Source organism: Aquarana catesbeiana, linkage group LG02, assembly GCF_042186555.1.
Source record: "Aquarana catesbeiana isolate 2022-GZ linkage group LG02, ASM4218655v1, whole genome shotgun sequence".
Taxonomy (NCBI): domain Eukaryota; kingdom Metazoa; phylum Chordata; class Amphibia; order Anura; family Ranidae; genus Aquarana; species Aquarana catesbeiana.
Window position 1 is genome coordinate 761967499 of NC_133325.1, and position 22059 is coordinate 761989557.

General features: G+C 45.2%; 1 protein-coding gene across 1 annotated transcript in view; it reads right to left on the reverse strand.

The window, feature by feature from the left end:
* BACE2 (beta-secretase 2) overlaps positions 1–22059 on the reverse strand; it is a 93649-nt gene that overhangs the window by 28376 nt on the left and 43214 nt on the right. Inside the window, exons 3-6 of the mRNA XM_073617224.1 lie at positions 19665–19881; positions 12871–12999; positions 9138–9272; positions 3308–3409 (exon numbers count right to left, since the gene is read on the reverse strand). Of these exons, the coding sequence (XP_073473325.1) occupies positions 3308–3409; positions 9138–9272; positions 12871–12999; positions 19665–19881 (583 nt within the window). The remainder of the gene's footprint in view (positions 1–3307; positions 3410–9137; positions 9273–12870; positions 13000–19664; positions 19882–22059) is intronic.

The window sequence follows — 22059 nt, forward strand, 5'->3', positions numbered from 1 at the left end:
AGACAGGAGTGCTGGCAGGGGACCCGAAAAGAAAAAAGGATTGGAGCTGCTCTCTGCAAAACCACTACACAGAGCAGGCAAGTATAACATGCTTGTTATTTAAAAAAAAAATATTATATATTATAATTTTATGCATTGCATACTAGCACATTATGTGAAACTTGCTTACAAAGGAAGCATTCCAGCGATGTGATGTCATTGCTGGAGGTTGCTTCCATCTTCACCCGTCTTGCTTCCGGGTTAGTGGACTTTGGCTCTGTAACTGGCCGGAGCCGTGATGACATCACTCCTGCGCATGCTCACGGGAGCCGCCATTCACGGCACAGGGCTCTGAAGGAATGGCACTGGTGGCCGTTCCTTCAGAACGCATGTGCCAGTGATGTCACTGGCTGCACGTACAGCAAGTATCTCCTAATCGGCGCACTTTTAGGAGATATTTACACTACCTATAGGCAGGCCCGGATTGGCCATAGGGCAAACCGGGCACTTGCCCAGTGGGCCGGGGCCGCAAGTCCTTGCAGGGCCCAAGGCAGCTGGGCTGCTCTTTGAGCCCGCGCCAGTCACTAGGCCTCTCCGTGGCCGCCTAGCTGGCAGTTAAGCTCAGCCATCGGCGCCAGGGGGACGGAAACATGAGGGGGGTGGAGCTAGAGGAGACACCTTCGGCCTCGCCGCGGCTGCATGGCCGCACGTATAGGTCAGCCGTCTGTGCCGGGGGCATGACTACAAAGAGGGGAGGAGCTAGAGCAGACACCTTGGAGCTGTGTGCCTGCGCCGTCACAATAGCTGATGGTAAAATAAGCAGTTGTGATGTTACGTACGGCGCATGCGCCCTTAAGCACTTTTCGATGGGGGGCATTTCTCGACAGAACACTGGATGAGAGAGAACGTGAGTAACAGTAACCTGGATAGGAGGAGCAGTGGGGACGGCTGCATTTAGGAGAGTCATTCTCTCCATCTTCCTCCTGCAGTCTCTGAATGCCTGCGGGAGGAAGAGGAGAAGCAGGCATTCCAAGACTGCAGGAGGAAGATGGAGAGAATGATTCTTCTAAATGCAGCCACCCCCACTGCTCCTCCCATAATGCTTCTTTCTGCTTCCCCCCCTGTGCTCTCCACCCCACCCATACTCTTTGCCCCCTGTGCTCTCCAGTGCCCCCCTGTGCTCTCCACATCCCCTCATACTCTCTGCTTCCGCCCTGTGCTCTCCTCTTCCTCCCTGTGTTCTCTGCCTATCCCCTGTGCTCTCCACTGCCCCCCATACTCTGCTTCCGCCCTGTGCTCTCCTCTTCCTCCCTGTGTTCTCTGCCTATCCCCTGTGCTCTCCACTGCGCCCCATACTCTGCTTCCCCCCCTGTGCTGTCGCCCCACCCCATGTTCTCAAAGTTCCTCCCTGTGCTCTCCACCCCCCCCCATGCGCTTTCCTGGTCCCCCCTCACACCTCTGCCGGGTTCCCCCCTCCCCTCTCCCAGGGGATCCTTCAGGGTGCAGAGCAGGAAAGGGGCCGGTAAACATGTCATGGGCTGCTCAATCCAAAATGCCCGGGCCTATTTTTCGCCCCCAGTTCGGGCCTGCCTATAGGTAAGCCTTACAGTATTATAGGTACAATTTAGTAATGGAAGATTACTTCCTCTGTAATCTCACTTTAAATGGTTAAGATACATTGCTAACATATTTACCTTTAAAAAAATAAATAAAAATAATGCAAAGGTTGGGAAAACATGACAGCTAAAATTTCAATTCTTGCATCAGCAAGTCCAGCGAGATTTGCATTACTATGCAAAACCATATTTCGAATTTGGCTTGGAGTAGATCAGATTTACTTTTGCTGGGCCGCACTGTCATGGTGTGTACTAGTCTATTCAGAAACCGCACTAAATTCTATAATGCGTGAATGACAGCAGAGACTAACCAAGTGATATAAAACATAGTGCAAATCAAAATATTCCAACAGTCGCGCTAATAAATGCGATAAATAAGTGAACAAAAAGCTTAAGTATTGTGACAAATTATAAAACAATCACATAAACATAAAGTAGGTGATATAAAAAAAATGATTGAAAAAAAATGGTGGCAAAATAAAATTAAAAATAAAGTCCATGTCAGTATAAACACTAAAGGATTCCTTAAATGACAGTTCATACAGTGTTCCGCCACCAGACACTTGAGTAAAGAATCCCTCTGTGGCACCCACCACCTTATTAATAGGGGCGCTTACCAGATGATGTGGACATTCTATCACCAGAAGGGTCAAAGGAGCTTAATAGTAACCCTGTAAGGGATAGTATGGATGGAGGGGTCCTCCTGCAGTTCCAGGTTCCCACTAATGGTGGTGGTGGTGGGGGGTCTTCCTATATTTCCAAACTCCCGCTAGTCATCTCCAGAACAACCATGACAACAGCCGTGGAGATTGGTATAAAGGAGAAAAAACTCCAATAGTGTGATAACGTATGAGCTACTTTATGAAAATAGTATGAAAATGCACTTACATTCCACAAGTAAAATAACAGCCTTGGTTTAAAACTGGTTGTTTGCCGACAAACAAGTAAAACATCCGAGTTCAAACAAAGGAACGCCGCTCCAGATGAGCAATCACTGCATTACGGAATGTGCTAGGTGCAAGCCACGGCTCGCCACTGATGATCAATGAGAAAGAAAAGAAGGCTGAACACCAACAAGAACGATCCAATGTGATTTATTAAAAAAAAAAAAGGTCAATGACAGTCACCAAGACAATGACACAGGACCCAGGAGCTTCTTCCTCAAACCTCCCGAACTTCCAGGATCAGGGAGGATGCGATGAGGTCAACACGTAGCGCCGCCTGACACGTTTCGTCACATATGACGTCTTCCAGTGCCCAGGAAGACGTCATATGTGAGGAAACATAAGGTGGTGGGTGCCACAGAGGGATTCTTCACTCAAGTGTCTGGTGGCGGGAAACACTGTCTGAACTGTCATTTAAGGAATCCTCCAGTGTTTGTACTCATGTGGACTTTATTTGTAATTATTTTTTTTTCTTTTTCCACCATTTTTTCAATCATTTTTTTGATATCACCTACATCATGTTTATGTAATTGTTTATAATTTGTTACGATACTTACCTTTTGTTCACTTAATCATTGCATTTATTAGCGCGACTATTTGAATATTATGGTGTGAACTAGACCTATGGGGGAATGTCTCTATTATTCCTTCAGTTTCTTGTAGTAAACCTTGTGGTATACCCAGCGTCTGTGTACAGAACCATTTTTTAAGGTCCCCCCATATAGGGGACGGCAGTTATTCTGTACATCTTACATCTGAGGATCTTACCAAAGATGTTTGAACAATGGCTTCCACCATGGCATTGAAGACCTTGTCTGGGAGACGCAGGAGTGTGGTGCCGCTGTCCACAATGGCTTTGTCGGTGTTGTACTGGAAGAAAAGTAATAAGCCATAAGTAGTGATCGTGTCATTCAGAATAGATGATAAGAACTGGCATGCAAGCCTGTCCAGGAGACATCTAAATCATATTATATTATTGTATTAAAATTTTAAAACAATAAATTAAAATATTTTAGATTTTTAGATTTTATGGTCACTTAACACCACATGCAGTGCAGTGCTAAAAGCATGGAAAGTAAGTTATACTAGAAGCGGTATTAAATCCTAAACCAAGAATATAATATATTGCAATCATTAAATGTGGCGGCTGCATTTGTTTTCTTTCTTAAGGCTTTTTTTCCCCCTTCTGTTTTCACCTGATAATCTGCCCAGCAACACACCTCCTGTATTAGAGTGCCCCCACTCTGGATGAAGGAGCAACAGAGACACCTTTGGACAGCTGCACTGCTAATCGGATAGGGGGCTGAGGGGGGTGTTGGGGGTACTAGCGGATTTAGATACCCTATCAAAATGAAGCCAAATTCCAGCTCACACTTTATAATCAGTTACAGCAAATAGTTGTGTTCCTTTTGAGATGAAGGTTTCACATGAAGAAATAAAAGCTGATCATTGTAAACTCCTCGGTCAGTGGTAAATGGTCTGTCTCATCCCTGCAACATCTGCAGGACAGCTTGTTTGGTTGAAAGATCACCAGGTGAAGCAAAGAAAGGAAGCCTAAAAAATAAAACTAATGCAGCCATCACATCTAAGTATTGGTAAGCTGCAATATAATAACTTACCGATTGCACCTACGATTGGTAGCCCACAGGACCGGCTCCAAACAATGTGACCACTGTGATGTCAATCACAGTGGTCACATGATCGCTGATCCTTCACCACAACCCCCCCCCGGCATACAGATCCTATTAAAAGAATGCAGGGGCTGGGCGGGAAGGGGTTAATGTGCTTATATTTTGCTTATCCTGGTCCCCGCCCCATTAACATGCTATAATGAAAATTTCAAATAATGAAATAACAATAATAATAAAATACATTTCAAATAAAACCTGTTTTTTGATTACATACCTTATTTTAGAACAAGTGACATCATCACTTGGTTACTGCGCTTCTCTATGCAGCAGATCATGGATGGTAATAAGGGCTGGCAGAGTGCCATACATTGATACCCGAAAACATCCCAGGGCCCTGACTCCGTATTCCTCCCAAGGGCCCTCAGCATTGATACAAGCAGTGGGCTGGCTCTTGGGAAGAGTTCTACAGATATCAGATTGCCTTGATGGGAGATGGGCATTCCTAGGCAGGCCACATTTGCATGCAGACCACCCTTGGTAACACCCACATATGATGTTAAGCCTCCATAATCGACAGAACTGAAATCCATAGAATGAAAAAGGGGCGGCCAGGGACAGTCAGGCTGGGGAGAACATCAGGGTCCCCAGAAAGCCCCTCCTTGCATCAGAGTCCGCACAGAGGTCCCCCCTTATATTAGCAGTCAGACCCCCAGCACCTCTTAGCATTCTCAGTGATTCCCTGTCTTCCTCTGTCCCGCCATTACCTTCATTCTTCATCCTGCTCCTGTGATCTCCACTGTTCAGCTCTCAGCTATCCCTAGTGTGTGTTCCTGCCTGCAACCCAAATCCTGGCACCTGTATTATCCTCTGAGCACTCCAGCATACCTGTATTATCTGTGATTCCCTGTGTGTTCCGACCAGAAACTTGTTACCACTCCAAGCCAGCCCTCCTCCATCAGGGGCCCGCCCGGGGGAGGGGAGGAGGAGGAGGAGGAGGGGGACGGAGAGGCCATCCGGAAATAGGGGCTGCTGGGGAATGGGGATTGTCCGAGCAGATTGGAGCTCCGGTGTTCTGCCGAGAAAGGTCCCCCCCGGCGGATAATGACCTCCCTGTACTGCGCAGGTACAGCGCTTGCGCAGGACGAAAAACAAGGGAGCCACTGAAAATATCCAAAGCTGAACAGCTGTGAGTCGGCTGTACACGGCGCCTGCGCAATGAACAGGACATTATGCCTGACGCTGCCGCACGCTCCCGATGCTCGTGCTACTCTACAAGGGGCGGGTGTATAACTGAGATATCGTGTAAGGGCCGGATGCTACAGAAGAGGCCGAATATTCAATTAATGGGCAGGGCTGTTTTGCGGGGTGTGTTTAAAGAAATGAAGGGCGGGTTTTGCAATGTTGATGGGTGGGTTTACCCGCCCCTTGCAGAGTAGCACGAGCATCGGGCCCGTGCGGCATTGTCTGGTAGCATCGGGAGCGTGCGGCTTTGTCTGTTAGAATGTGGTGTTCAATGTGGTCTTCATTGTGCAGGCGCGGTGTACAGCTGACTCACAGGTGTGTGTGTATGTTCGACTATTTTAGACGGCTCAGTAGTGCTTCGTACTGCGCAAGTGCTGCACCTGCGCAGTACAGAGGGGTCATTATCCGCCGGGGGACCTTTTTCTGCAAGACACCGGGAGCAGAGCCGATCCACCCTTAGAGGACCCCCCCACAGCGGCGGGGCCCTACGCAGCTTGCATAGTGAGCGTATAGGGCGGATCGGCTGTTGTAATACTTCTCTACTAAAGGAGCAGCTCAACTCCTAATCCTTCTGCAACCCTAAATGCTAACCTAACCTCCAAAAGTGAGCCCAACACTAACCTAACTCCCAAAGTGAGCCAAATACTAACTTAACCCTCAAAAGTAAGCCCAATACTAATCTAACCCATAAAGTGAGCCTAGCAGTAAACTAACCTCCAAAGTGAGCCAAATACTATATGAACCCTCAAAGTATGCTACTAATCTAACCCCTAAAGTGAATCCACCACTCATCTAACCACCAAAGCCAGCACTAAACTAACCTTATAAGTAAACCCAACACGAACCTAAACCCCAAAGTGAGCCCACCACTAACTTGACCCCCAAAGTGAGACCAATACTAACTTAACCCCTAAAGCAAGTCCAACGCTATACTAACCCCAAAAGTGAGCCCAACACTAAACTAACCCCCAAAGTGAGCCAAATACTAACTTAACCCTCAAAGTAAGCCCAATACTAATCTAACTCCCAAAAGTAAGCCAGATACTAACCTAACCCCCAAAGTAAGCCCAACACTAACCTAACCCCCAAAGTGAGCCCAACAACAACCTAACTCCTAAAGTGAACTCAATACTAACCTAACCCCTACTACCTTAACCCTCAAAAGTAAGGCCAACACTACACTAACCATTAAAGTAAGCCCAATACTAACCTAACCCCCGAAAGTAAGCCCAGCACTAAACTAACCCCCAAAGTAAGCCCAACATTAACCTAACCCCTAAAATTAGACCAACACGAACCTAACTCCCAAATTAAGCGCAGCACTAACTCCCCAAAGTAGACCCAACAGTAACCAAACCCCTAAAGTGGGTCCACCACCAACCTAACGCCAAAGTGAGCCCACCACTAACCCAAATCCCAAAGCAAGCCCAGCAGTAAACTAACCCCTAAAGAGAGGCCAACACTAACCTAACCCCCCCCCCCCCCCCCAAAGTATGCCCAACATTAAGCAAACCCCTAAAGTAAGCCTGGACACCAAGGCTTACTCTTCTGCATACTTCGCCTGCTCCTGCCCAAGGAGCCTCTATGGACTCGCGAAGCCAGAAAAACCTGATCCGACATTTTACGGTTAAACATATGGACACCTTGTTTATCAAGCACTACAGGAAATACAAGCAGATTCATCTGTACACAGTTATACAGTCTCACAAAACAAACTGCCACACAAATGGTAATAATGTTCTGATTATGTATATAAATACATATAAAATGTATAAAATTACACACGCAGTCTTTCAAGGACCTATGTTTGGGCTTTTAAATAGTTCTGAAAATGGTAACAAGGAGGAACAAACCTGAACCACTGTATAAAGGGAGATAAGGGGCCCGACAGCTTGCATCAATTTAGCCAATAAAGAGCATCACTTAAAGCAGTGGTTCTCAACCTTTCTAGTGCTGTGACCCCTTGATAAAATTTCACAAGTTGTGAGGACCCCTAACAGTAAAATTATTTTCGTAGCATGGGTTGTCAGCACCCAAGGCATGACAAGTAGGTAATTTGCGCCCCTAACCTATGGACATTTAGCGCTCCCTGAGTCCCTTCCACTCGTACATTATTAAACCCCTTATGGTACATTTTAGGATTTACCACGCTTTCTCTTTGTTCTCCTTTCATTCTCTTTTACCCCTCTCTATCCTAATTTCTTGGGTTTTTTTCCCCATCCCTCTCTATCCGTCTTTCTTATTCTTTCTCTTATTCTTTCACTCCATTTTTATTTGTTCTTCCCCCTCTTTTCCTCTCCCTTCCACGTATTCTCTATTTTCATTCCTTCTCTTACTCCTTGGTGGGGGGTGGGGGGAGAATGGGATGAGTGGTAATGCTGGGGGGAGTTCTGATCAGCCAACTTGGGTGCTCTTGATCAAGGTCATCTGCTGATCTTAGAACTGTAGTGGGTGGCCGCGGGCTCCAGGGACAGCCCTGCTGGGTGGCCGCAAAAAGGCTGGGAGAGAGGTGCGGGCTTCAGGAATAGCCCAGGATTTGGTGACCCCTGGCAAATCATCATTTGACCCCCGAGGGGGTACCGACCCCCAGGTTGAGAACCACTGACTTAAAGTGAACCTTTAGCCCTTTTATCATTTTTTCTTTTTCCCCTTACAGTTCAGGTTTGTCATTCTTGCCTAGCTGAGGATGAGGTTTCCAGACCCCCACACATGTGCAGAAAAGCGGAGAGTCAATCTGGGATTTGTTGTTTCATTTCTGCACATGCGTCTGGTCCTACAAACTGCCTCCTGGGATTTCTACATCACTCATCTCAGGGTGTAGATCATTGGATGGAATGTTGGGGGATGTCTGCCAGACATTGTAGAAGTCTGCCAGAAGATTGTAGTGCGTTTGCGCATGCGTAAGGGGTCCAGTGCATGCACAGGGATGCCATAGAGAGCTGCCAGAAACTGGCGAAGATCCCTGTGGTACATCTGTGCATGCGCCGAAAAATTATTCAAGATGGCGGTCCCAGATATGAGCAGTGTAGGGAGAACGTTCCCTACAAGCAAGACAACACTGGACTCCATTGGACTAGTATGGGTTTTTTTCTCACTTGTATACAGGGACAAGTTTATGGATTAAAAATTTTTATTTTTGATAGCAAGAGTGGAGTCCCCCTTTAACCACTTCAATACCAGGCACTTTCACCCCCTTCCCGCCCAGGCCAATTTTCAGCTTTCGGTGCCTTCGCACTTTAAATGACAATTGCACGGTCATGCAACACTGCACCCATATGACATTTTTCTTTTTTTTTTTTTTTTTTTTTTTTTTTTTTAGACAGATAGAACTTTCTTTCGGTGGCATTTAATCATCACTGGGTTTTTTATTGTTTGTCAAAGACCAAAAATTTTGGAAAAAAAACCCCTCTTGGTTTCTGTTACACAAATGTGCAAATAAGTAGTGTTCTCTCCTTCACAGATGAGGCTGCACTAATGGGCGCCAACAAGGCTGCACTAATGTCCGAGAGACACAGCTCACCTCCGATCACCGTGCTGCGTGCCCCCGGGGGTGCAATATAGAATGGAATGGAAAAGCCACCGCCCGGCCGTCATTCTGCTATAGGCCAGCCGGGAAGGTCTTAAACTCAGGACTTTCTGCATTACTCAATGGCTAACAATGGTACAAAAATTACAAATACATAAATAAGATAAATGATTTTACACAACTCTATTAGACATCGTACCTCTTTACAGTCCAGGTTCAAGTTCATCCCTCCGACTTCAAACTTGAGAACTTCCACTTGATAATACCACTCCTCAGTGATGGGGGTGTACCAGATGTCCCCCGTGTACAGCGTTGGTTCCATCCCACCCATGACCTGCAAATAGGACTATTAGAGTAGATCTGGCCTCAAAGAGTAAATATTTGCCATCTTCTAGTTAACACCTAGAAATGCTAATTGTGTCCCTGAAAAAATACATGGTCTTACATTTTTATTGAGCAATAACAGTGCACTCCCTTTGCCTTTAGCCTCATAGTTGTATATCTGCAGTGTGGGAGGTTACTTCTGCCTCCAACTGCTTGTTGCTCCAGGTTTAGGGTAAGATTTGGTAGTCTCATTACTATGCTGCTCACTGTTCTCTTTGCTGGAGAGGAAGCTGTACTGGAGGACGTGCAGTGCAAGAATCTGCCTGCTCCATTCATTCTGTGGATCTGTGCTCCTATATTCCAAGAATTCCGTCCGGTCTTGAATATGACCCCACAGGATATCAGATCACCGTAGGGTGGGGGGAGTAGCTCTGGCATTAAGAACCAAAGCCTGCTGGCCACCTCCATGCAGAGACACAGAACAAGACAGAAGTCAGTAATGGGAAGCAATCTGCTGCAGCGAGACCATAGGCAATACTGGTGACTAGTGCTTTGCCCAATGCCTGAATTTTTGGGTATTTCTTTAGGTGATGAAGTCACAGGAAGTAATAGAGCTGTAGAAGCTCTATAGAGGCAGTAAAGCAGTTTCTTGTTAGAAGAGTAAAAATAATTCTGGGACATGATCTAAAAGGGGGTGGGGGGTTGCGGGGGAGAATGATGGTGGGAGGTTTGGGGGTAAATCTGGTTAATGGGCATACACTTTAAATAGTGTTAAAACATTCAAATTTCAAAAAAGGCTACAAAATGTTTAAAGCCATCCGTGTATCCATTTGGAAATCCCCCTCATTTCCTGCTCCAGTGGTACAGCAGGAAGTGATGGAAAAATCTCTCAAATGGGGGTGTAAACCATCTAAAACTGAAAATTGAAATTTTAGATTAACTACAAGAAAGCCCATTCTTTAAGGCTGACTGTATATCATGCTTTTTATACGCACATTTTCTGAAGACTTCAGGCCAGTCACATCTCACCGACTGGTCCTGTCTGGCTATTCTCTAGGGCAGCGGTTTTCAAACTGTGGCCCTTTGCTTGCCTTTATCTGGCCCTTGGGGTACTATTCCACCCACTGACACAAACTATGGGGCGTAATTCATGCTGCTGACACAAACAATGGGGCATAATTCCTTCCATTGATACCAAGGATGGGGCATAATTCCTTCCATTGATACCAAGGATGGGGCACAATTCCTCCCACTGACAATGATGGGGCACAATTCCTCCCACTGACAATGATGGGGCACTATTCCTCCCACTGACAATGATGGGGCACTATTCCTCCCACTGACAATGATGGGGCACTATTCCTCCCACTGACAATGATGGGGCACTATTCCTCCCACTGACAATGATGGGGCACAATTCCTCCCACTGACAAAGATGGGGCACTATTCTTCCCACTGACAAAGATGGGGCACTATTCTTCCCACTGACAATGATGGGGCACTATTCTTCCCACTGACAATGATGGGGCACTATTCTTCCCACTGACAATGATGGGGCACTATTCCTCCCACTGACAATGATGGGGCACTATTCCTCCCACTGACAATGATGGGGCACTATTCCTCCCACTGACAATGATGGGGCACTATTCCTCCCACTGACAATGATGGGGCACTATTCCTCCCACTGACAATGATGGGGCACTATTCCTCCCACTGACAATGATGGGGCACTATTCCTCCCACTGACAATGATGGGGCACTATTCCTCCCACTGACAATGATGGGGCACTATTCCTCCCACTGACAATGATGGGGCACTATTCCTCCCACTGACAATGATGGGGCACTATTCCTCCCACTGACAATGATGGGGCACTATTCCTCCCACTGACAATGATGGGGCACTATTCTTCCCACTGACACCAATGATGGGGCACTATTCTTCCCACTGACACCAATGATGGGGCACAATTCCTCCCACTGACACAAATGATGGGGCACAATTCCTCCCACTGACACCAATGATGGGGCACAATTCCTCCCACTGACACCAATGATGGGGCACAATTCCTCCCACTGACACCAATGATGGGGCACAATTCCTCCCACTGACACCAATGATGGGGCACAATTCCTCCCACTGACACCAATGATGGGGCACAATTCCTCCCAATGATACCAAGGATGGGGCACAATTCCTTCCATTGATACCAAGGATGGGGCACAATTCCTTCCATTGATACCAAGGATGGGGCACAATTCCTTTAATTGATACCAAGGATGGGGCACAATTCCTCCCACTGACAATGATGGGGCACAATTCCTCCCACTGACAATGATGGGGCACTATTCCTCCCACTGACAATGATGGGGCACAATTCTTCCCACTGACACCAATGATGGGGCACTATTCTTCCCACTGACACCAATGATGGGGCACAATTCCTCCCACTGACACCAATGATGGGGCACAATTCCTCCCACTGACACCAATGATGGGGCACAATTCCTCCCACTGACACCAATGATGGGGCACAATTCCTCCCACTGACACCAATGATGGGGCACAATTCCTCCCACTGACACCAATGATGGGGCACAATTCCTCCCACTGACACCAATGATGGGGCACAATTCCTCCCAATGATACCAAGGATGGGGCACAATGCCTTCCATTGATACCAAGGATGGGGCACAATTCCTTCCATTGATACCAAGGATGGGGCACAATTCCTTTAATTGATACCAAGGATGGGGCACAATTCCTCCCACTGACAATGATGGGGCACAATTCCTCCCACTGACAATGATGGGGCACAATTCCTCCCACTGACAATGATGGGGCACAATTCCTTCCACTAACACCAACAATGAGGTACTAGTCCTGCCACTCACACCAAAGATAGGACATTGTCTACTCCGGCTGGCCCCCTAAAGTCTGATGGTCAGTAAACTGGCCCCTTGTATAGAAAGTTTTGAGACCCTTGCTCTAGGATAAACAGATATTTAGGCGCTACAACCTTCCCAAATAACAGCTCTGTCCGGTGCTCAGACCTCTAGGCTGTCGACACCTCCAACATACCAGAATGAGAAAAGGGATGGTCGGCATTCAGGACGACATCCAAAAAATAGTATTCCTTTATAGAAAAGACATGTACAACATTGTAGTGGTCGTGGCTGACTAACGCCGAAACGTGTAGGCAGTTTTAACATCATTGTAAAAGAATACTTTTTAATGTCAGCCTGAGTGCTGACCATCCCTTTCCTTATTCTCTAGGATGGTCGGTCCTTGCTGATGCAGAAATTTGTAATGACATAATGACATCAGTGCCAGTCTCTACTGTTGTACTGTGAGTACATGCAAGGCCATGACGCCATATATTCACAAGAGTCCCCAGTTTTCAAACGGAGAGACTCTGGCCACCAGGACATCTTGTGGTTGTGAAGAGGTACTGCATAAGACAGCTCCAGATTAAAAGGCAAATATCACAGCAGGAGCTCATTATTTTTTTTTTTTTTTTCTTTGTTCAAACACGCCTTGTGGACATTTAAAAAACTAAAAGAATAATAAAATTATAGTCTAAAGCACTGCTGGATGTACTTACAAGACTGCCGCCATTGTTTCCAGACCCAGTTGTGGGCAGGCCAGCCCCACACATCTGCATGGAGAAAATGTTCGGAATATCTGCCTGCTTTACCAAGGAATCAAAGAACGGTTCCACGGAGCTTGATGGCTGCAAAGTTATATTTAAAAAAAGAAAAAAAAAAAAAAAAAAAAAAAAGAAAGAAGAAGTTTTTTACAATTGCTTTACACAATACATTTTGGCTACCAACATTCTTCACGTTAAGTTCCCCATTAGAACCAAGGCGCCTTTCGTGCTTCACACTTGCATTTTTGTGTGGGCAATTTTTACGCGATTCTGAGTGTCGCGCATAGGACAGCTCATTCACTTTAACGGGCTGCCCTATGCGTGTTTGTCGCCCAAAAGAAGCTCCTGTTTGGGCAACAAGCTTCACGTAACTTTAAAAGGTGTTTGCTGTGCGATTCTGTTGCATGAAAATTGTGGCAAAATCACATCATGGTTGGGGCACCATTTAGAATGAATGCCACCCAAACGCGTTTCGGGGCAAAATGGCAGAGATTCCAAATCGCCAAACGTGAATGGGGCCCGGTTGAGAAACACTGACTTACAATGTACATAGAAGTCTAATTTTGAATATGAAATATGCCTCTAAAATGAAACAAACTTTGCTTTGCATTATTCTTTTGTTTATTTGATCAAGAGATAGAAAACAATAAAAATAAGGAATCGAACCAATCAAATATTTATTTATTTATTTTTTTTAAATTCCAAACTAAATTTGTAGAGTTAAAAGTAGAACGATAGGCAAATTTTTTTTTCCCATTTTGAATAATAATAATAATAATAATAATAATAATAATAATTTTGAGTAATGGAGGGTTATAACCCCTGTCAGATTTTTTTTTTTTTTCGCCATCTGTGTCCCATTGCCAAGATTTCCCTTCACTTCCTATCCCATAGCCAAACAGAAAGTGGGAAGAAATCCTTCCAAATTAAGGGAATTCGTGGGGGGGGGGGGGGGGGGGGGGCGCAAGGTCACCGGAACTGGTGTCCCCATTGGTGGAATTCCCCTTCATTCCTTTTCTGGGGACAACCCAAAATTTGGGATTTTCTTTTACTTTTAGTTCAATCTTATTTTATTGAAGGGAACAAAAAGGGAAATAAGGAGGTTGCACAATGTAGTATTGTGATTTTCTTTTACTTTTAATTATAATGGTAAACAGGACAAATAGAGAGGGGCAATCTCCCTAACAAGGGTGGGGGGGGGGGGGGGGCACAGACAGCAATGAAAACTGGCAGGGGTTCTATGCCTTCTCCACTCTATCCAAAACTTTCACTAAAGCAAACCTTCCTTTTTTTTTTTTTTTTTTTTTTAAGAAACTCCACTTTCGTGGGAAACAAAATTAGCAAATAAAAATAATAATAATATAGCGTATACAATTACTATACAAGTCATTATGAAACTGAATGTTATTAAAATGCATCTTTCCTTTTCAATCTGCAGCTCTGTAATTCTCTGTAAAATGCAATATGGCAACCTGGAGGAGTTCTGTACACAGATGGTGTATGGCACAACCCCAGAAATATCATTTGCTGCTTGTGCGATTGGCTCACTGATTTTCCCAGAAGTCTAAGATACAAGGCATCCCTTGCAACACAAATTTCATTTTTGGCAAGATACTCCCAAAAGGGAAATGACGTCTAAAGGGATGCAGACCCTGCCCCTTTCCTGAGAGCCCTGCAGGTGCAGCAGCTGATTGAGGATTATAAAACCACCCCATACAGATTCACTTACCACATGGACACACACACACACACACACACACAGATTTCTTCAGAACAACAAAAGGTAGGACTCTGCAACAAAGTTTGGTAAAATTCAATGTACATAGATCACCTAGGGAAAGTATTCACAGCGCTTCACATTTTGTTATGTTACAGCTTTATTCCAAAATGGATTAAATTAATTATTTTCCTCAAACTTCTACAAACAATCCCCCATAATGACAACGTGAATGTTTGAAATCGTGTTCTGATCCATCACATATAATTCAGATTAAAAAAACATTGAACTAAAGGCTGTAATGTAACAAAATAGGTAAAAATCCAAGGGGGGTGAATACTTTTGCAAGGCACTGTAGGTCAATGCTTGGGTTATGGGGCACATTGAAGGCCACAGTAGAGATTCTGAATTGAAGATGACATCATAAACCAATGATCAGAGATCATAATCTCTGCTGTGCCCTTTAATGAACTGAAAAGAAATACAAAGATGATGCAATCACAACATTGAAGGACTGGTAAATTGCAATACATTACATTTTTTGTTTTTGGATTTAACTAGGAGATTTTGTTAAGTGGAGAAGAATTACCGTAAATCTTCAGGGGACCATAAGTTGGCAGCGTTCGCTGATGACCTGATCTTTTTTCTTACAGACCCACTCACCTCTCTACCGAACCTCCTAATGGCTTTACAGGTGTATGGGATTTTGTCCCATTTCAAAACTAACTTTGGGAAATCCTCTGCCCTTAACATCTCTGTGGACTCTGGCGTGATCTGGAGCCTCCGGCCTTCTTTTCCCTTCCAGCGGGCATCAACAGCGATTAAATACTTAGGCATCAACATCACTTCTGACCCATCCAAACTATATGAATCCAACTTTGAGCCAAAATTGAAGGAAGACCTGGTGCACTGGCATTCTTTAACCCTGACATGGTTTGGCCGTTGCAATGCCCTCAAAATGACAGTGCTACCTTGGATCCTCTTTCTACTGCAAGCCCTTCCTATACAGCTTCCGCCACGTTTCTTTCGGACTATTGGCTCTCAGTTCCGGAAATTTGGTCACATCAGAAACCACATCAGACGCTGCAGAGACTATCGCTACTGAAGGTCTCAGGGGGCCTCGCTCTTCTGGATATTTGGACATATTATAGGGCCGCACATCTCAACAGGATTGTTAATTGGCATTGCCATGGGGATGTCAAGCTCTGGGTCTCCATGGAATTGGAAGACTCTCAAGGTACGGCTCTGATTTGGCCTTGGATATCATCCCCCATACCTAGAGAGCGGTGCGTACATCCTACCTTGGGCAGTACTTTACAGATTGCTTGGGAAACTTTTTGAAAAACTCTTCAATTTCTCCACGTCCCTCTCCCATGATTCCCATCTCAGGTAGTCCCAAATTCATTCCCGGTCTTCAGGGTGGGCAGTTTTGTCGTCTTAAAGCTCAGGGCTATGCTCACTTGACGGACTTCCTCACATTCACAGGGACATTAGTCTCCTAGCCTATCTTATTGACCCTCCTCTGCACTTTTGGGGTGGCCTTCAACTGCGCAATTTTCTCTGACGTTGCTCCCGTACCCCAGGTATCTTACGCCCACTCACTTGTTTTGAATCACTATGTCACAGAGGGGAACCGATATGTCATTCCCTCTCTTTGCTATATTCCTCCCTGATTCACCATGGAGAAGAACATGTCTCTCTATTTCTCACTAAATGGGAAATCGATCTGGCTCTGAGTTTTACTCCTGCCCAAAGACTAAAGATTCTCCATTTTGCTCAAAAGTTGTTCATTGCCATGCGGGTACAGGAGTCATGTTATAAGATCCTTACTCGATGGTACAGGGTCCCCCCCCACCCAAACTGCACCGTATGTTCCCCCAGGTCCCAGACTTCTGTTGGCATTGTGGCACGGTGGGTGGGACTATGCTCCACATTTTTTGGGAATGTCCCAAAATTCAACAGTTTTGGCAAGATGTCACCGCTATCATTAAACAGCTTACAGCTTTCAATCTGCATGCTAACCCGGAGGCCTGTCTATTGCATTTGATGACACGACCTATTAAAAAATACAAATTATTTCTCACAATGTAACTCCTAAATGCAGCGAAGGCCTGCATTCAGCTTCGCTGGAGAGATACTGACCCCCCTACGAAGACTCTGTGGTTCGCTAAAGTCAACAACATACGAGACATGGAAGAACTCAGCCACACTGCATAACACGGAAGAGTTGTGTATGGAAACATGGAGGCCGTGGAATTATTGTGTATACTGATGCCTACCTCAATGATAAATGGGGAGTACTCGGAATGGTCAGGGGTGGGTAGTGGGGTTCCCCAGGGTTCTGTGCTGGGACCAATTCTATTTAATTTGTTCATAAACGACCTGGAGGATGGGGTAAACAGTTCAATCTCTGTATTTGTGGACAATACTAAGCTAAGCAGGGCAATAACTACTCCGCAGGATGTGGAAACCTTGCAAAAAGATCTTAACAAATTAATGGGGCGGGCAACTACATGGCAGATGAGGTTCAATGTAGAAAAATGTAAAATAATGCATTTGGGTGGCAAAAATATGAATGCAATCTATACACTGGGGGGAGAACCTCTGGGGGAATCTAGGATGGAAAAGGACCTGGGCGTCCTAGTAGATGATAGGCTCAGCAATGGCATGCAATGCCAATCTGCTAACAAAGCAAACAGAATATTGGCATGCATTAAAAAGGGATCAACTCCAGAGATAAAACGATAATTCTCCCACTCTACAAGACTCTGGTCCGGCCGCACCTAGAGTATGCTGTCCAGTTCTGGGCACCAGTCCTCAGGAAGGATGTACTGGAAATGGAGCGAGTACAAAGAAGGGCAACAAAGCTAATAAAGGGTCCGGAGGATATTAGTTACGAGAAAAGGTTGCGAGCACTGAACTTATTCTCTCTGGAAAAAAGACACTTGAGAGGGGATATGATTTCAATAAACAAATACCGTACTGGTGACCCTACAATAGAAATAAAACTTTTTCGCAGAAGAGAGTTTAACAAGACTCGTGGCCACTCATTAAAATTAGAAGAAAAGAGGTTTAACCTTAAACTACGTAGAGCGTTCTTTACTGTAAGAGCGGCAAGGATGTGGAATTCCCTTCCACAGGCGGTGGTCTCAGCGGGGATTCAAGAAACTATTAGATAAGCACCTAAATGAACGCAACATACAGGGATATACAATGTAATACTGACACATAAATCACACATAGGTTGGACTTGATGAACTTGTGCCTTTTTTAAACCTCGCCTACTATGTAACTATGTAACTATGTAGCTCTCCCCCGCACAGTGGACTTCCACATGCCTTGCCTTACCCAGGGAGAGGGATGACGGGGTGACCCTTGCGCCTTCTCTTCCCCCCTATTCCCCCAACCCCCCCCTTTTTTTGCCCTCCCTGTCGGTCCTCTTCCCCATTTCTTTTTCCTCTGCATCCCTCCTCTGGTCCTGTTCGCTCTCCCTTAACTCTGCTGTCTCTTTCTTCCCTGTTCCTCCCAATTACATGATACGAGATGACCTTTTTAACCACTCATGGTCTTCCACTTGCCCACACGCATGACCTCACCATGTGTGCCATTTTTCTTGTTTCATCGTCAATGTTTTTATGTTTGCTCTCCTAACTTATGGGTGAGCAGTATTATATATGCTAGAGTCATGGTATTGGATTAGCATTTTGAATACTTCCTCTGGGATCGTTGTCTTTTTTTGTCAGTTGTCCATATATTGAAGTTTCTATTGTCAATGTACTAAGCTGCATATTTATATTGTATATGTCTTTCTATGACTCTTTTATACTAATAAAGGAATTACAAGAAAAGTGGAGAGAAATTATTACAATTCTGGTTAAAAATTGTGCTTTCCTTTTATATCTGGGATATGGTCACCATATAGCCTGTCTGTCTGTCGCACCTTACACTCCTTTGCTGTAGGGAGTTTACTGCATGTGTAGAGGGAGGGAGTCTGAGGGACAAAGATAAGCAGTTCAGGTAAATGACTTCATGTGTGGATGTTGTGTTGACTTTGGGTGTAGCGAATTATCCTCACATAGAACAAACATAAGTATTGACTTATCACCTATAAACCCAGCACAGGAAAACACAGAAATCAGGTTTGGCTATATACGCAATCTGCTGTTTTAACAACTGGCCTTGCTCTGGGTTGTCCAGCTTTCTCCAACACAAGCTCTGCATTGCATCACTATAAAGGAATGTGCAATGCCCAGTCCCTGCTCTCATTGGCAAGCATTACCTTATTGGAGAACAAGCCAAGCTCCAGGTCCACCACATTTTATACTTGTGTCCATCCAGGACAGGTAAGGGTGGAGGAAATAACTATAATATTTACCTTATTCCTCACACTGGCATGCTTCCTCTATGCTGTGTGACTGGTTCCTTGAAGACTCTTATCTAAGGTGCTGTGATATCATCACATACAAAGCAGAACCAATAGCTCTGTACTGTATCTGAGAATAGCGTGGGCCTGCCCACAGCCTGGAGTGTTGGAGGAAAAACGGGTAAGCTCTGGAAGCCTGCCCAGGGCAAGGAATAAGGTATTACAGCTTATTCCTCTTCCTATACTTTTCCAAGCATTTACCCCTTGCAGTGTGGGGGAAGGGAGTTGACATTGCACTGCCCATCGCACAATGCAGGACTATTGGTCCTGCTTTGTATGTGACGATATTGGTGTGTGACCACCAGCCATTGAGAAGAGTCTTCAAGGGACCCGTCACACAGCAAGGAGGAAGCCTGCCAGAAAAAGGAATATGGTAAATATTAAAGCTTATTCCTCTACTTACCAAGCATTTAACCCTTGGAGTTTCAAGGGGTGGGGTGGTAGTTTGGCACTCCAAGAGTATTTTTTTTTTTTTTTTTAAACTTTAACTTCCACGGGAGAGCAAAGGACCATGCCAAGTTGAAGCCTATAGCTGTCTTTGTATGCACGTACAAAAAACTGGAGTTTGAATACAAAACATTATCATATTTAAACCAAAATCAGTCTCACCTTGGCCAAGGTGCTGTAAGCCAGTCCCAGAATCCCTTGCCATTTGATCTGTGGCATGAAGAAACTTTCAGACTCCAAGATAGAAGCGACGTTGACCAAATATGTCCCATTCACTCCTTTCGGGACGCCGATAACATCTTTTCCAAGAACTCCAGTCCAACTTCCCTGAGTGTACCTGACCGTTACCGCCGTTCCAAGAGACTGGTATGTAGAGGACCTGCAAAATCAACTCATAATGTAATCCTTGCAGCCACGATATGCACGGATGTCGAAACAATTGGCACTTACTTACAAAATCGCAAAAAAAAGACATTTCATAAAAATGATAAATATTCATGCAAGTTTTCTGAATTATCAGGTGATACAGGTAATGAAGGAACTACATCAAGCCCTTTAGAGAAGTAAAAAGCTTAAACTGCTTGTGGCTAAAACACTTTACAAGCAGTGCTCAAAATTCAGTAGGAAGGGGCAAAGGTCTAGTCACAACAAGTTTTGCCTGTGGTCTCCTGCAGCTGGTCTTTTCCCCATTACCGACTTACCATGCCTTGCTCTGCACGGTTTCTCTGTATGGTAGAGGCCATCTTGGAAGATGAAGGGCTTTGCTTCCTCCTGTCAGAGCCTCCAGCAAGGAGAACAGTGATCAGCACGGTGGTGACCTCACCAAATCTCACTCGAATGCCGCGTACACACGAGCGGACTTTTCGACCAGACTGGTCCGATGGACTATCCGACAGACTTTCCGAATGAACGGACTTGCCTACACACGATCACAACAAAGTCCGACGGATTCGTACGCGTACGACTGGACTAAAATAAGGAAGTTGATAGCCAGTAGCCAATAGCTGCCCTAGCATCGGTTTTCGTCCGTCGGACTAGCATACAGACGAGCGGACTTTTCGATAGAAACTGGGTCCGGCGGAGTTCCGACGTAAAGATTTGAATGTTCCAAATCTAAAGTCCGTCAGATTTTCTACCAAAAAAGTCCGCTGCAGGTCCGATGAAGCCCACACACGGTCGAATTGTCCGCCGGACTCGGTCCGTTGGACCAGTCCGGTCGAAAAGTCCGCTCTGAGACAAGCAGTCAAAAGTATCAGTGCCTTAGATCTCACACTGCAGATAGAAAGCTATGAGGCCCATAGGCACAGGATTAACTAGACACCCTCACATACTAGGAAGCAGTCTACTATTTTTAAGGAGGAATTCAAGCAGAGTATTTTTTTTTTTAGGGTCTGGCTTAGGCACAGTTACTTTTTCTAAAAGTTCCATATTACATAGGACTTCACTTTTTTAGTTCAGGTCTAGTATAAAGTGATACTTTCCTTTACCCAAGCAGGGCAAAGAAAAGGGAGTCATTGTCCAACTCCACACCCCTTCCAAGCAGTGCATACTCACCTGTCATTTGCTTCACCGCTGCTCCGCTTAGCCCCCTGGGAGTACACTAAAATACCCACCACCTACAGTTATGGGTGAGCATGCGACTCATTCCTCCTACTGTATGTTAGGCCACCTCCACATGGGTGGCTGAGGGATGTTAAAAAAAAAACAAAAACCCAACCACCCAAAGTCTAAAATACAGTTAGAGGGGGCTGTTCATGCACAAAGCATTGAGGCCAGACAAGCTGACAGGTAGCACCCCCAAACTTAGCCATTGAAGTCAATGGGGCCATGCCACAGCCCAACTCTTGGCTCACGGTTTTGGCACATTACTCCCACTGTAATGCAGCACATTAGTCCAATTGTAAATTGGCATTTACAGGCATTCAGTAGGATCACCTTTTGAACGCCTGACACAGGCTCCACCAGAGATTACATTTCAAGGCATGGGCTAGCGTGACTGGCTCAGCGCTGTCACATGGGGTGGTGAAATGGTCCATCGCCTTGTGTAAGCACTGAAAAGCCTGTTTGGAGTCCTTTCTTACCCTGTCCTGGCAGATTATTGGAGTGGCAAGAGGGTGTGTATACAAGGTATGTCTATAAAATAACGAGACTGTGATCCCACCTAGCAAACAAAGCCGTCAGAACCGGTTAGAAATGCATGTGTGGTGACCTTAAACATGTTTGAACCTGCATGACAAGCAGCAACACTCTATGACGTTCAGTTGATTGCGAGTCGCCATTTACTTTGGTTGTGTTTTCTGTAGTGTGCCGAAAAAAAAAATGCTAAGTTTTAAGAGTTGAACAACGTGTCAATTTAAAATTTGTAGTAAAAGTGCACAAAACACCAACAGATCCTTTTCAAACGCTTATTACAGCCTATGGGAATGACGGCCTGTCTCGTGCGCGTGTTTGAGTGGCACAAAAGAAGAAGCGAGAGACGCGAAAATGAATTCCCAAAAGTTAAATCATTGTGCTTAAAGGGACACGTTTTGAGTCAGTTGATGCTGTAAAGAATAAA